Raw genomic sequence first — 17,030 nt, forward strand, 5'->3', positions numbered from 1 at the left:
AGGTAGAACTCCCTGGGCCCTCGTTCAATATTGACTCTCTCTGCCATGTAATAGGTCCGTAAATCCATACAATTTATTTTACTTTATATTTGTATAATTGCTTAACTGCTCTTTTATGCACACTTAAATTTTTCCCCTTTAAAGCATTTAAAAAACTCTGCAGTGACTATTTGTGCAAACCTATGAGCACATGTTTCATTTCCTGGATAGCAGGAAGTGAAAGTCTGGGATTGATGTAGTATGCATGATACCAGTAATTCTCAGTCACATTTTGCTGTTCAAAGGTATCTCTGTAATCACACCATTCTTCTGCAAATGTCACTAATTCCTTACATAGACGGTTCTTTTTCCTTCAGAGAACTCTGAGCTCACTATCCTGGGACAAGATGGCTGAACCACGTTTTTCTGAGTTTGGTTTGGTGTGGTACCTGGAAGAGCTCAAAAAAGAAGAGTTTTGGAAATTTAAGGAACTCCTCAGGCAAGAACCACAGAAATTTCAACTGAAACCAATGCCTTGGACTGACATCAAGAGGGCTTCAAAAGAAGGTCTAGCAAAGCTGTTGTACAAGCATTTCTCAGGAAAGCAGGTGTGGGATGTAGTCATGAGCCTGTTTCTCCAGATCAGTCGGAGAGATCTCTGGCAAAAAGCTCAGGACGAGATGGGAGGTAAGTGCAGGGTGGAGGGACAGAGTCCATGAGGAAGCTTTCTGGCACAAAGGTGATGTCACAGTGGAGTGATTGACCACGCCTCCAGCAGCAGAGGAGGGGTGTGGGTCAATGTGAGCCTTGGAGGGAGTAGGGGAGTAGGAGAGTTGCACACCAATGCTCATGATCATCAAACTGGGGATGGATAGTGTCCAATATACGCTGCTCCTCTAGGGGTGTCTCCTCAGTTTTCTGCCCCAGGCTGAGTCTATTTTCTTTTTGACAGGAGATGACCTGGGAGTTCATGTCTGATAACCAGATCTACTGAGATGAATTCTATTATGGTAGTGGGCTTCTATTTCTGCTTCTATTGCGATTTGTCATTTCATGTATAGATATTCATAGTTGTATCTTCATCATGGCATGTGGCTTAAAAAGTTGCTAGTGATTTAATTGTACAAAGGAGATTCATTGCACTATTTCCATACATGCATATAATATACTTTGATCAAATTAATCTCCTTTACTGCTTTTTCCTTCTCATTTAAAAATTTTTTTAAATGGGTTTCATTCTATTTCAGCTTTTTCTTACATTGTACTGGGGGTACATTGTGACATTTACAAAAGTCCTTATAATACATCATAGTTGAACACAACATATCATAGTTGAATTCACCCTCTCTATCATTCTTTCTCTCCCCCTCCCCCGTTCTTGGAATAGTTGTAACAAGACTCATTTTTCCATTTCCATACACGAGTGCATAATATGTCCTCTACAACCTTTCCTCATATCTTCCCCCTTGCACTGGTACTACCCCCGACAGGACCTGTTTTACCTTCATGTTCTCCATTCTTGGAAAGATATTTTTGTTTAAGATAGCTATTCAGGGAGTTTCATTGTGACATATCCATGTATATATGTATTATAAACTGAATTGGTTCATCACTTCCATTCTTCTTTCTACCTTAGTCACCTTTCTTATGGTGAGATCAACAGTTTAAAAATTCATTCGTTCTTGTATAGAAAGTACATCAGCCATAATCACCTCTTTTTACCCTCCCTCTCCTGTGTCATTATTTTCATACATGCATATAAAGCACCTTAATCACATTCCCCATCACCATGTCCTTTTGCCCTCCCTCTTCCCACTGGTTCCCTCAAAAGTCCCAATTTTATACTCACAACTCGTGGTTTTTAACATTACAAAGTGCATTGTTTTATCATCTTTCATGCTTTTTACTTCAAATAGCTCATGATTGCTTTCTGGAGTTTTCCACTTGGTAAATATGTTTATTCTATATTTAGTTTTCTTTGGTACTTGGGTTTGAACTCAGAGCTTTTGCTTGCTAGGCAGGTGCTCTACCACCTGAGCCACTCCACCAGTCCTTTGTTTATCTGTCCAAATCACTACATTTAAAATGTTTTTAGTGAGGCATAAAATTACATCTTGCTTTATAGGCAAACTTGAAAGTATTTTCTTTAATTATGCAAATCTATTCATTTTCTGTATGGTCATACTGGATTTTAATTGTATTTCATGTTGAACTTTTGTGTATTGTATTTAGAGGTCTTAGTGTGCCCTCCTTGCTTTAAAATTACACACTTCGTGTTTTTAATTTGTTGTTTTAATTTGGCACCTTTTTATAGCTGTATATAGTTTTCTTAGTCTCCCTCTTCTGGCTGTTGGTTCTATGTCAGATGGCATCCTTTGATTCCATTTCTTACCAATACAATAGTTTATGAACTTACTGTGTTTCCCATTCTTAAATTTTTTACTGCCTTCTTAGAGCATGCAATGTCAACACACTGTTCTTTAGCCCATGGCTCCACTCAACAGATTATTCTCAGCTGTCCAGCTGAATATATGACCTGTTCACATCCTTAGTGAAGTGTTCCTCATCATGTCTTCCTTGGAGGCAGCTCATCCCCATGCATTCCCCAGGGATGACACATGTATCAAGTTTCCTGAGTTCTGGTACATTCCAAGGTGTTTTTCTGTGGCCCTGAAACTTGATAGGTTGCTTGGCTGAATGAAGTATTCTGTTAACATTCTCTCTCCTCTGGTGCTGAGAATGCTGCTATACTGTTGCTTTACTTTTATTTAGTCATTCTTTTTGAAAGTTATGCCAATCCAATTTTTGCCTTTCATATATATGTGTTATGTATTGTATGTGTGTATGTATGTGTGGATTCATTGTGACATTTACATATATGCTTACAATGTATCTTAGATTCATCCACTTCATCATTCTCATTCCTCCCCCCTCCCCTTTCCTAGACCAATTGAGCAGGTTTCGTTGTTCTGTTTTCATACATGTATGCAAAGTACACTGACCATAATCACCCTCCTTCACCCTTTAACTTCCCCTCTTCCCACTGGTACCCACTCCTGGACAGGACCTGTTTTAACTTCTTGTACTTCATTTTTTAAGTGAATTAACCCCCTCTATTTTTCTCTATCTCCCTGCTCCCCTATTCAATAGCTTAAATGCATTTTCTTATACTGTCTTCATACAGATGCAGTGTATTTCATCTTACTATCACTATCATTCTTTTCCTCTCTTGCCTTCCTGTAGTCCCCTTGAAAAGACCCATTATTTGTGTCTGCATGTCTCTCTCTCTTCTCTCTCTATAAAACTTATGTATACATTTGTTTTAGCTCTAGTGTCCACATGAGGAAAAACATGTGACCTTTGTCCCTCTAAGCCTGGCTTACTTATGTAATACGATGATCTCCAATTCCATGATTTTCCTGCAAACAACATAACTTCACTCTTTATGACTCCATTGTGTATATATACTATATTTTAACCTGTTGTAGGGAATTTTGGCTATTTTCAAACTTTGACTATTATGAGCAGTGCTTCAGTAAACATGAATGTGCAAGTGGCTCTATCATATAATGGGTTATATTCCTTTGTGTATATGCCCAGGTCTGGCATTGCTATATCATGTGGTTGATCTAATTTTAGTTTCTTAAGGAACCTCCATACTTCCCATAATGGTTTCACTACTTCCCATTCCTACCAACAGTGGGTAAGGGTTCCTTTTCCCTGCACCCATGCCAGCATTAGTTGTTCTGATATTGATGATAGCCATTCTGAATGGAGTTAGGTGAAATCTCAGTGTCGTTTTGATTTGACATGTTCTTTATGGCCAAGGATATCGAGCATTTCTTCATGTATTTATTGGCCATTTGTACTTTTGGGAATTGTCTGTTCAGTTCATTTGCCCATTTATACAGTGGCTTGATTCTTTTTGGAATTAATTTTTTAAGCTCCCTGTATATTCTTGTAGTTAATCCCTTGTCAGAGAGATTTGGCAAAGATTTTTCTCATGCTGTATGCTGTCTCTTCAGTCTAGTGACTGTTTTCTGTGCAGAAGTTTTTTAGTCTGATGCACTCCCATTTGTAGTTCTTTCTTACTTGCTGAGCTATTGGAGTTCCATTCATAAAGTTATTACTTATGCCTACATGTTCCAGTATATATTCTTTCCTATAGTAGTTTTAGTTTCAGATCTTCAGATATCTGATCCACTTTGAATTGATACTAGTGTGGAGTGAGACTCTGGAATAAGTTTTGATCTACAGGTAGATGTCCAGTTTTCCCAGCACCATTTGTTGAAGAGGCTCTTTTCTCCAACATGTTTTGGGCTCCTTCATTGAAAATCAAATAGCCATACCTGTGTGGGTTTGTGTCTGGGTCTTCTATCATGTTACATTGGTCTTCATGTCTGTTTTTGTGCCAGTACCATGGTGTTATCACTGTGGCTCTGCAGTATAGTTTGAAGTTGGTGTGATACCTCCAGTGTTGCTTTTTATGCTAAGGATTGCTTTGGCTATTCAAGGTATTTTGTGCTTCCAAATGAACTTTAGGATTTTTTTAAGTTTTAGCAAGAATTTATTTTAGTATAACAATAAAGTTTAGAGGGCAGAGAGAAAAAGAAACATTTCCTTGTCCCTATGCAGACAATGAGAACAAAGACTCCTAGGATTGATTCCTTTTTTAAAAATCTCTGAAGGATGTCATTGGAATTTTAATGAGGATTGTATTGAACAGATAAATTGCTTTTGGTAGTATAGTCATTTTCAAAATACTGATTCTGCTGATCTGTGAGCATGGTATGCTCTCCCATCTTTTATTGAATTTTGGTGCTGGAGTTTGAACTCAGGGCTTTATGGTTGCTAGGGAGGTGCTCTACCACTTGAGACACTCTGCCAGCCCCTCTAATGACTTCTGAAGTCTTTCTTCAGTGATTTATAATTCTAATTGTATAGGTCTTTCACTTCCTTAAATTTATTTCTAGGTATCTTATTTTTTTGATGCTATTGTGAATGGTATTTTCCTGATTTCTTAGACTGTTCATTGTTGGTTTACAGAAATACTAGTTTTTATGTGCTGTTTCTTTTTGTATCCTGTTACTTTGCTGAATGTGTTTGAGATCTAAGTTTTTCTTAGGAGTTAAGAGTCTTGCAGGTGTAAGATTGTCATCTGCAAATAGGGGTAATTTGACTTCCTTTCCTATTTGAATTCCTTTTATTTCTTCCTATTCTATTGCTCTGGGTAGGAATTCCAGTATTATATTCAGTAAGAGTGGGGACAATGGACAATCTTTTGTTCCTGATTTTAGAGGAAGTGGTTTGTTTTTCCTCATGTAGTATGATGTTGGCTATAGGTTTGTCCTATATAGTCTTTATTATGTTGAGGTACATTCTTTCTATTCCTTGCTTCATCAGAGCTTTTTCATGAAAGGATATTGAATTTTGTCTAAGGTTTTTTCTGCATCAATTGGGAGGATGATGTGATTTTTGTCCAATTTTTTTCATCTTAAGTTTAGCAGTTTTACTAGATGGTTCAAGTTGTTACAGGTTAAGTTTTCTCTGGTACATAATGGGCCAATGAAATATTTAAATTTGGTCATTGACTTCTAAAAATGTCTTAGATAATGGCTTTACCTACTACCTGTGTTGTATGGTTTTAATTTTCTTCAGGGATACCAGTAATATGTTGTATCTTTTGTTTTTAGTCTTTTTCCAGAATTTCCTTCATCTCATTTTAATTTTATTTGTTTTTCTGCTTTCCTTCAGTATACTTTATTACTTCAACTCTATTCTTAGTGATCTTAGAATTTCATCTTTTCCGAATACTTTCCTGAGTTCAGCCAGCAATTCTTTCATTTGTCTATTTCTTTTCCTTATGATGGAATTTCCAGTTCAAGATACTGTTTTATGGCACCAAATAATAGTCTAAGGATATATTACTCACTTTGGAGCTCTGTTAGTTTTTTTTTTTTTTTGCCTTGTGGCTGGTACACTAGGAGAATTTTCCTTAGCAGAAAAGCCTGTGTTGCAGAAGAAAAAAATGATCCACTATCTAGACTGAATGTGTCCCACTTGAGACATTGAAATTTTAACTGCTATACTTTACCTCTGAAGCATTTTTTGGCAGAACTTGTTATTTCAAAAAGACACTTGTCAGTATTCAGTATCAAGACAGTTGTGCTACTGGTTTCTTTCTCCTAATTGGCCCCCAAAAGACCACAACAAAGAATGTATTTTAAGTCAATAAGCTGCAGGATGTAAATCTAACAGATTTCACAGAAACCTCACCTAAAAGTGGGTGTGGGTGAGGAAAGAAACTTCAAAAGATCAACACACTGCCAGCCTTTAGACCGTAAGGTATCAGAACAAGACGGGGTGGCCAGGGCTCCCCAACCCTAAAGAAGCAAAGTTTCAAAATAATACAAAAGTTTTGTACATAAGCAATTCGAGATTTCTCCAGCACGGATACAAACCATGTGATGGAACTTCTGGAGACAGCAGGTTCTCAAGCATTTTTGAAACTACAGTGTCATTCATTCCTTGTGAGGGAATGAGGGAAATATATATTGTCCAAAGAAACTGAGCGTACAACCTTCAGTTTGGCAACAGGACTCTAGGCTTCATTGTTTTGCCTTTATCATAAAACTTTAATGCACAGATTTTTATCATTGTTACAACTCGGTGTCTTTACTTCTAGCACATAGTTGGTGTGCAGTGAGTAATTATGAATTATCAGCTCCAAATTTATTTGTTTAAAAATATCTAGACAACAGCAAGAATACAGGAAAGCAATAAACTAATGGTAAGTCTGTTTGTTATGTGATTTCTTTTTTTTTTTTTAATCATGAACATCTTATTCCCACTTCAAACACTTGATAGCTGACTCAGTAAGAGAAAGATGCTCATTTACTCATTCATCTACCAACAAATCTTTTATTTTTTATTTTTTTTTTCATTTTTCTTTTATTATTCATATGTGCATACAAGGCTTGGTTCATTTCTCCCCCCTGCCCCCACCCCCTCCCTTACCACCCACTCCACCCCTCCCACTCCCCCCCTCAATACCCAGCAGAAACTATTTTGCCCTTATCTCTAATTTTGTTGTAGAGAGAGTATAAGCAATAATAGGAAGGAACAAGGGGTTTTGCTGGTTGAGGTAAGGATAGGCTATACAGGGCATTGACTCACATTGATTTCCTGTGAGTGTGTGTTACCTTCTAGGTTAATTCTTTTTGATCTAACCTTTTCTCTAGTACCTGGTCCCCTTTTCCTATTGGCCTCAGTTGCTTTTAAGGTATCTGCTTTAGTTTCTTTGCGTTAAGGGCAACAAATGCTAGCTAGTTTTTTAGGTGTCTTACCTATCCTCACCCCTCCCTTGTGTGCTCACGCTTTTATCATGTGCTCATAGTCCAATCCCCTTGTTGTGTTTGCCCTTGATCTAATGTCCACATATGAGGGAGAACATACGATTTTTGGTCTTTTGGGCCAGGCTAACCTCACTCAGAATGATGTTCTCCAATTCCATCCATTTAACAGCGAATGATAACATTTCGTTCTTCTTCATGGCTGCATAAAATTCCATTGTGTATAGATACTACATTTTCTTAATCCATTCATCAGTGCTGGGGCATCTTGGCTGTTATGTGATTTCTTGATGGAACAATATATTATAGATATCCTTCTAAAAGTTTCATAATAAGAGATGTTCATAATATATTCACTCAGACCACGTTATCCTTTCTTTGTACAATTAGTATGCTGATAAAAACCGAGTATTCCAGATGTTATATAAAATGTAATTCTACAGAGAGCTAAATCGGGCATAAAAACTTACAATGATATAGACAGAAATTAACTTGACCCATGATTCTGTGTGTGAGATGGGATTTTATAATGGCTGTATTTCCTTTCTCTGTACCAGTGCTTTCTATTTGAGATAATCTTGCAATGTTAACTTTGGGAAAAGACAAATCACTGTTCAGCAACTTGACTACATCCTTGAGATGTATTTGAAGGATGTAGTGGGAAACAGGATGTTGTTCCACTCCTGGGGCCATCACAGCCTAAGGAAGCAGAATGGCAAAGGCCATCAGTGAACGTGTACTTGTCCTTATGAGTGTCACCGTGGGGCCCTTTGGGCTTTCATTCCATTTCTTTCACCAGATTTGAGTGTTGTTTTAAGTTTGGAATTTCAGATTATGGACAAGATTTTAATTTTCCCTTTATCATTTCTCATAATAATTAGATCAACTTTGTTTATATTCTGTCCTCTGCTGAGAGGTGACATCTCTTTAAAGAGAATACATAAATAAGGAAGATGAGACAGACAAAATCCATCTTAGAAGCAACAGACACTGTTAAATTGAAGTTCCTAGTTGGAGTGAGCTTTTTCTCCTGCTCCTTTGTTATTATGGACCCTAACTGGGGGTGACTGGAGATTCAGAAAAGACACAAGATAGACAGACAGAAAGTGGGATCAAGTGTGTTGGGTACTCAGGTGGAGATGCACAACCCTTATTGCTTCTTTTCTCTATTATTCTCTTCACTTATTTCTTTTCTCTCTTTATTCTTTAAGGCCTTACTCCTTTACAGTTCTTTGAAACCTTGCTTCTAAAGTCTTTCCTTAAAACTTTGCTTAAAATCTCTTTCCTTAGGCTCGCTCTGTCATGTTTTCTCTTAGTTGTTCTTTAACATAATTTCAAAGTCTTTGCCCCCAGACTTGCCCTGTCCCACGTTTTCTCTTTAGCTTTCTTAAAGCCTTGGTGCTCAGACTTGCACTGTCCCATGTTCTAGAGCTTCTTAAAGTCTCGGCCATCAGTCTTGCTAGCAATTCCTCTTCAGCAATTCTTTTCCCTTAAGCAATTCTTTTTTTTTCTTTTTATTTATTTGGCTTGGGTCATTTCTCCCCTCTGCCCCCACCCCCTCCCTTACCACCCACTCAACCCCCTCCCTCTCCCCGCCATCCCCTCAATACCCAGCAGAAACTATTTTGCCCTTATTTCTAATTTTGTTGTAGAGAGAGTATAAGCAATAATAGGAAGGAACAGGGGTTTTTGCTGGTTGAGATAAGGATAGCTATACAGGGCATTGACTCACATTGATTTCCTGTGCTTGTGTGTTACCTTCTAGGTTAATTCTTTTTGATCTAACCTTTTCTCTAGTTCCTGGTCCCCTTTTCCTATTGGCCTCGGTTACTTTTAGCGTATCTGCTTTAGTTTCTCTGTGTTAAGGGCAACAAATGCTAGCTAGTTTTTTAGGTGTCTTACCTATCCTCACCGCTCCCTTGTGTGCTCTCGCTTTTATCATGTGCTCAAAGTCCAATCCCATTGTTGTGTTTGCCCTTGATCTAATGTCCGCATATGAGGGAGAACATACAATTTTTGGTCTTTTGGGCCAGGCTAACCTCACTCAGAATGATGTTCTCCAATTCCATCCATCTACCAGCGAATGATAACATTTCATTCTTCTTCATGGCTGCATAAAATTCCATTGTGTATAGATACCACATTTTCTTAATCCATTCGTCAGTGCTGGGGCATCTTGGCTGTTTCCATAACTTGGCTATTGTGAATAGTGCCGCAATAAACATGGGTGTGCAGGTGCCTCTGGAGTAACCTGTGTCACAGTCTTTTGGGTATATCCCCAAGAGTGGTATTGCTGGATCAAATGGTAGATCAATGTCTAGCTTTTTAAGTAGCCTCCAAATATTTTTCCAGAGTGGTTGTATGAGTTTACATTCCCACCAACAATGTAAGAGGGTTCCTTTTTCCCCGCATCCTCCCCAACACCTGTTGTTCATGGTGTTGCTAATGATGGCTATTCTAACAGGGGTGAGGTGGAATCTTAGTGTGGTTTTAATTTCCATTTCCTTTATTGCTAGAGATGGTGAGCATTTTTTCATGTGTTTTTTGGCCATTTGAATTTCTTCTTTTGAGAAAGTTCTGTTTAGTTCACGTGCCCATTTCTTTTGGTTCATTAGTTTTGGGAGAATTTAGTTTTTTAAGTTCCCTATCTATTCTGGTTATCAGTCCTTTGTCTGATGTGTAGCTGGCAAATATTTTCTCCCACTCTGTGGGTGTTCTCTTCAGTTTAGAGACCGTTTCTTTTGATGAACAGAAGCTTTTTAGTTTTATGAGGTCTCATTTATCTATGCTATCTCTTAGTTGCTGTGCTGCTGGGGTTCCATTGAGAAAGTTCTTACCCAAACCTACTAATTCCAGAGTATTTCCTACTCTTTCCTGTATCAACTTTAGAGTTTGTGGTCTGATATTAAGATCCTTGATCCATTTTGAGTTAATCTTGGTATAGGGTGATATACATGGATCTAGTTTCAGTTTTTTGCAGACTGCTAACCAGTTTTCCCAGCTGTTTTTGTTGAAGAGGCTGCTATTTCTCCATTGTATATTTTTAGCTCCTTTGTCAAAGACAAGTTAGTTATAGTTGTGTGGCTTCATATCTGGGTCCTCTATTCTGTTCCACTGGTCTTCATGTATGTGGTGATTCCTGTCATTTAGTTGTCTTAGTTGTTTGAAGGTTTGATTGTGTGTACCTAAGTTGAGGTTACTCTGTATTGTCTTGCTCTTTCTTTTCCTGTGGTTTGGTGCTGCCTGTCTTTTCATGGTTAAGTTGGGTTTCACTTTCTGTGTGTAGAATCCCTTGATGAATCCTTTGTAGTGGTGGCTTTGTGGTCACATATTATTTTAGTTTCTGCTTATCATGGAAGACTTTTATTGCTCCATCTATTTTGAATGATAGTTTTGCTGTGTAGAGTATCCTGGGGTTGAAGTTATTTTCATTCAGTGCCCAGAAGATCTCACCCCATGCTCTTCTTGCTTTTAATGTTTCTGTTGAGAAGTCTGCTGTGATTTTGATGGGTTTACCTTTGTATGTTACTTGTTTTTTCTCTCTTACAGCCTTCAATATTCTTTCCTTAGTTTCTGAACTTGTTTTAATGATGATATGTCGTGGGGTAGTTCTATTTTGATCTGGTCTGTTTGGTGTCCTGGAGGCCTCTTGCATCTGTATGGGTATATCTTTCTCTAGATTTGGGAAATTTTCCGTTATTATTTTGTTAAATATATTATGCATTCCCTTTGCTTGCGCCTATTCTCCTTCTTCGATGCCCATGATTCTCAAGTTTGGTCTTTTGATGGAGTTGGTGAGTTCTTGCATTTTCTTTTCACCAGTCTTGAGTTGTTTAATTAATAGTTCTTCAGTTTTTCCTTTAATTACCACTTCATCTTCAAGTTCTGAGATTCTGTCTTCTGTTTGTTCTATTCTGCTGGATTGGCCTTCCGTTTTGTTTTGGAGTTCTGTTTCGTTCTTTTTTCTGAGGTTTTCCATATCCTGGGTGATTTCCTCTTTAATGTTGTCTATTTTTGTCCTAAGTTCATTTTTCTGTTTATTCATCGTGTTCTCTCTTTCACTTTGGTGTTTATACAGTACTTCTATGGTTTCCTTTATTTCTTCTTTTGTTTTTTCAAATTCTCTATTTTTGTTGTCTTGGAATTTCTTGAGTGTCTCCTGTACATTTTGGTTGACCCTATCCAGTATCATCTCTATAAAATTCTCACTGAGTACCTGTAGTATGTCTTCTTTTAAATTATTCTTGTGGGCTTCATTGGGTCCTTTGGCATAGTTTATCTTCATTTTGTTGGAGTCTGGATCTGAGTTTCTGTTTTCTTCATTCCCCTCTGGTTCTGTACTAATTTTTTGCTGTGGGGAAACTGGTTTCCCTGTTTTTTTCTGTCTTCCCATCATTGTCTTTGGTGTTGTTACTGTCCCTGTACTGTGTGCAATTAAGTATTTTCTAGCTTGTAATAATAACAATGGTAATATTTAGAATGGAAGGGTGAGCTGAGATGGAAAGTGAGAAGTTAAAGAAATGGGAAAAACAAATACACAGACTGGAGGGAGAAAGCAGAACAAGATGTCAGACAAGGAGATTTCATAGGTATAAACAGGGAGCTTTAGTGTACTAATTAACAGTAAGCTGAACAGACATTAGAGATACAGAGGATTGAAAATCAAAAATAAAAAAAATAAAGGTAAGAAAAATAAAAAATAAGTAAATGAAAGAAAAATCTATTTATAAAAATGTATTAAAATAAAATGAAAAAATAGAAAATTTAAAAAACCAAAAAACCAAAAAATCTCCAAGTTCAAATGCAGTGAAGTCACAGTCTCCAATCCTGGAGATGGTGCCTCAGATGTTGTTCTGTAGTTGTCTCATCAAAGGGGACACATGAAGAAGAACAAAACTACACACACATGCACAAAAATAACCCCACCAAATGTCCCAAGTTCAAATGCAATACAGTTTCAGTAAGTTTTTCAGCTTGCAGGTGTAATTCGGTTGTTATCTCATCAAAGGTAGGGAGACAAAGAAAAAAAGAGTCTGGAGACAGTTCTGAGAATGGTTTCTGCAACTGTGGCTTGCCTGCCCGCTGTTGTCAGCCTGCTGTTGCTGGAAGCATTATTTATGCAGATCTCTGGGGTGAGCTTAGCACTCACCTGGCCCCACAGGCTTTGTTTGCTCAGATTTCTCCTGTGCGTGAGCCTCTGCTACAAGCTTTCCCCTTTCCAAGCACTGGGAAAGGTGACACTGCACCCGTGTTCTCAGGCCTGCGTGTTTATTTACAGTTCATGTGGGAGGTGGGTCTTCCCCCCTCTCCTGTACAGTTCTCCTCCCACCGCCACTTTCACAAGCTTTCCTGCTCCTGATTACTGGGCGGTGCTGCTGCTTCTGCCAGCCGCCATGTTTGTTTACAGCTCACATGGGAAGTGGGTCTTCCCTCCTCTCCTGTGGAGTTTTCCTCCCTCTGCCACTCTCACCAGCTTTCCCACTCCTGGTTGCTGGGCGCGCACCCCCGCTCCTGCCAGAGGCTCTCTGGCCTGCCCTGCTTGTTTATTTACAGTCCCGGGAAGGATTCCCTTCCCCCAGTCTTCAGCGCTCAGTGCGCCCCACCCTCTTTCCTGCGTGTCTTATTTGTTCTTATTGCTTATTACTCAGTTTCTCTTTTTTTTTCCCTGGGTGGAGGTCAGTCTGTCCAGGGGGCTATGCTGCTTCGTGGTACCACGAAGCTCACCTGGTTTGCGTCTTCCCAAGCCCTCTGGGCGCCGGCGACTGGCGGCCCGGGGGCCCTCCTTGTTTCTCCGTTTAACGTGAAGTGGAGATTCTCTGTGCCAGCAGGAGGTGTGGAGGTGTCAAAGTTATGCCTTTTCTCAGTGATTATGCCTGCAAAGTGTGTCTCTGGTGTCTCTCCAAGATTTCACTATAGGAGGCTTGCTTTCTGCTTCCTCCCTCTAGCCGCCATCTTGGAATCGACTCAGCAATTCTTCTTTTCCCTTCAGCAATTCTTCTTTTCCCTTCAGCAATTCTTCTTTTCCCTTCAGCAATTCTTCTTCAGCAATTCTTCTTCAGCAATTCTTTTCCCTTCAGCAATTCTTTTCCCTTTAGCAATTCTTTTCCTTTCCAAAAGCCTCCCACAACAAAAAGCCAAAAGTCCAAAAGCCAGAAAACCCAAAAGCCAAAAAGCCAGAAAACCCAAAAGCCAAAACCTCAAAAAACCAAAAAGTAAAAGCCCCCCCACATCCTCCTTCAGTGAGTCTTTTATATCCAGTGGTAAACAGGGTGGAGCAGTAGGCTCTCAGGGAGGGGCGTGACATTACAACAGGAGAAACCTGCCTTCCTGCTTCTCTTGCCATAAACAATTTAGGAGAAGCAGCTATTCTGCATTTTCTTCTTCTTTGGCCGGGGGCTGTGGCAATCTCAGCCTACAGATAAGCATCTTAGGAAAAAGCAACTGAGCTGCATCTCGCTTTGCTTATGTCTGGGTCTCAGGCTTCTCATAATCCGCTCTTAATACCTAGTGGCCTGATATAGCCATCATTTCAAATATCAGCTAAAAAATAAAGTCTTGGTTCTTAATCACCATTCTCTTCAGACAGACTATTATGAAGAGAAAGAATGCCATTGTCTTAGGAGTACACACAGAAGAATGGAAAAAAAGGAATGAGGTCTGCTTTTCTGTCCTGTGGTATAAGGAAAGCAAAACTAGTTGAGAAATGTCCAGTAGGATTTTTGTCTCTAATAGTAGGAGTAGCCCTGGGTATTTCAACAGAAACATTCATTCGGCTCTTTTACTAGACTGCATCAACACAAGGAAATGAGTTCATGGAAGACACATGGATTGCATAGCAACTGCTCTTTCTTGGTGGGTATCTGGCTTCAAAGTGACCCAAAACTGGCTCCCCCAGAAGTTTTTGTTCTGTTTCCATCAATGTCTGTCCTGGTTGTTAGAGAAAAGAAAGTCTTTCATGGGTAAGGCCTGAAGATGGTATATTTTGCTTCTGTTCAGTCCATCGGTTAGAATTCATAAACATGGCTGCACCTAACAGCACGCAGTGGGGTGGGTTTGGACGTACAACTTCTCACAGTCAGAGGTGCAGTGTGCCCAGGCAGAAGTGAAACCATGAGCACATGCAAGGAAGCTGGGATTGATGTCCCTTTAGAGAGGGACTAGGGAGTATTTTGAAGACTCTTCAGTTCTGTGCTGAGAAAGATAAGATAAATACTGGGGAGTCATTAATGCCAGCTAAGCTTGTCTTAGCACCAATGTACTTGCTTTTTAAAAGAACTCCATGAAGCTTCATGTGGAACTCACTAAAAATAGGCTCTTAAAGGAATTAGGGAACTGAGACTCACATCCGCTAGGACCCTCTTCTGCATCGAACACTCCAAGTCCCAATGTCACTAAGAGTAACATAAAATGCCCTTCTCCATTGAATGTCACTTGACCAGTGCAGCCATTTTGTGGGTGGCATCTTTTTTTTTTTTTTTTTATTATTATAGTATACCCTGTATTTTAGCTGCAAACTGTTGTAACCTACTCTGGTGTGTATTTTCTCAATGCAGTGTGTAGTCCTTCTCTGCATTTGTAACATCCTTGCTCTTAACTTCCCATGATCAGTTGCTTTGGACATGGAATGAATGCAGTAATGTCGGGTTGAAAGAATGGTGGTTTAGCAGGCTTTCTGAAATTAATAAAAATAACCTAGATCTTATGGTTTCAGTCAGACACCTGACCCAATATTGATCAGAATTGGTTAACTCATATAAATCATCACAACACTTTTTGCAGTGTGAGTAGAACAAATCTCAGTGGCTTGTTGAGGACTCAATAGCAACATTCTAAGCCCTAACTACTGGCATACTGTGCAAATGCAAGTGCTTATGGATTCTCTGCTGGGAAGGTACCACTCTCTCTTCCCAACTGGAATGGAATTGTCAAGCATTCACACTTTGCAGTGGCTGTTCCTGAGGTGGACTTCCAGTTTTGTTCAGGTGCTTCCACAGACAGTGTTTCAAATCATGGCTCTGACAAAACCAAACTAACCAACCTGTCCACCCAGAGGTGTAGACCAGTCATTGTACATGGGTTCAATTGATGTGCAGGAGTTACTCTGAGAAGTATCATACTCCTAACTGTTATATATTCTGTTTTTATTAACTCAGATAAGTCTAAATTATACAAAAGGCACATGAAGCAGAAATTCCAACTCATATGGCAAACAGAAACCTGCCTCCCAATTCCTGGGTATTTCTACAATGAGACCATTAGGAATGAATACATAGCGTTGCAGGACATCTATACTGCTGAGACTGGGCCAGTCACTGTAGCTTTGAGAGGTGATGACGGAATTGGGAAAACAACCTTTCTAAGAAGAGTGATGTTAGACTGGGCTTCAGGAATCTTCTTGAATGAAAGATTCAGGTTTGTTTTCTTCCTCACTGTCTGTGACATGAACTCTATGATGCAGACAAGCCTAATAGAGTTCATCTCCAGGGACTGGCCAGAGTCTTCAGGGACGATTGGTGATGTTTTTTCCCAGCCAGAGAGAATTCTGTTCATCATGGATGACTTCGAGAAACTGAAATTTGACTTGGAACTCAGGACTAACTTGTGTGATGACTGGAGACGAAGGCAGCCACCACAAATTATCTTGAGCAGCTTGTTGCAGAAAAAATTGCTCCCTGAGTCTTCTCTGCTTCTTGCATTACAAGATGAGCATATGCAAGACATTTATTTCCTATTGAAGTATCCAAAGGACATATTTTGTACAGGGTTATCTGAAGATTCAAGAAGGCTGTATTTCACCTACTTCTTCCGTGCAAAGGACAAAGCCTCAAGAGCCCTCAGTTTTGTGAAGTCGCAGCCACCGTTCTTTTTAGTGTGCAGCAATCCCTTTCGATGCTGGGTGATCTGTACTAGTTTAAAGTGGCAGCTCGAGATAGGTGATGACCTTGAACTTCACCCTGGTAGTGCTGCATCAGTTTTTGTAACTTTTTTCAGAAGTGCATTCAAAGCAAGAAGTGAAAATTGTCCATCTAAGAACAAAGCCCAATTGAAAAGCCTGTGTGCCCTGGCTGCAGAGGGAATATGGACTCATACATTTGTGTTTAGCTGTGAGGATCTCAGGAGGCATGGGGGCTCTGAATCTGATGTCTTGGTGTGGATGAGCATGAGACTTCTCCAAAAGAAGGGTGACTGTTTTACCTTCAAACGTGTGTCTATCCAAGACTTTTGTGCTGCTCTGTTTTACTTCCTCAAAGAGTCCACAGACCATCCTAACCCTGCCATTGGCAGTGTAGCCCAGCTGGTAACAGCTATTGTGGTTCACAAGCAACACTACTTGATCCAGCTAGGAATATACCTGTTTGGAATTTTACCTGAAACAATGAACAATCATCTGGAGACATCCTTTGGCTTTCTACTGTCAAAAGATATAAAGCAGGAAATAATACAATGTTTTCTAAGCATAAGTCAATGTGAGCACAACAAAAACATTAGTTTCCAGCAAGTGTTCGGTTATTTGTTTGAAACCCAGGATGAAGAATTTGTAAAAAAAGTGATGGATTTATTTGATGAAGTGTCCCTTACTTTTTCTGAACTTGAGCCATTTATAATGGCTTCATTCTGCCTGAGGCTTTCTCAAAAGCTAAAGAAACTTCGCCTGCGTGTACATAAGATCTCTTCGTATAAACACACTGCCTCTGCAGG

The 17,030-nt window shown here is 39.3% G+C and overlaps 1 protein-coding gene across 1 annotated transcript in view; it reads left to right on the forward strand.

Annotated features, from left to right (window-relative positions):
• Nucleotides 1–360: 360 nt before the first annotated feature.
• The window catches only part of LOC109675525 (NACHT, LRR and PYD domains-containing protein 9-like), a 30,369-nt gene continuing 13,699 nt past the window's right edge, over nt 361–17,030 (forward strand). The window contains exons 1-2 of the mRNA XM_074057380.1: nt 361–666; nt 15,485–17,030. Of these exons, the coding sequence (XP_073913481.1) occupies nt 387–666; nt 15,485–17,030 (1,826 nt within the window). The 5' untranslated portion in view covers nt 361–386. The remainder of the gene's footprint in view (nt 667–15,484) is intronic.

This window comes from Castor canadensis, chromosome 16 (assembly GCF_047511655.1).
Source record: "Castor canadensis chromosome 16, mCasCan1.hap1v2, whole genome shotgun sequence".
Classification (NCBI taxonomy): domain Eukaryota; kingdom Metazoa; phylum Chordata; class Mammalia; order Rodentia; family Castoridae; genus Castor; species Castor canadensis.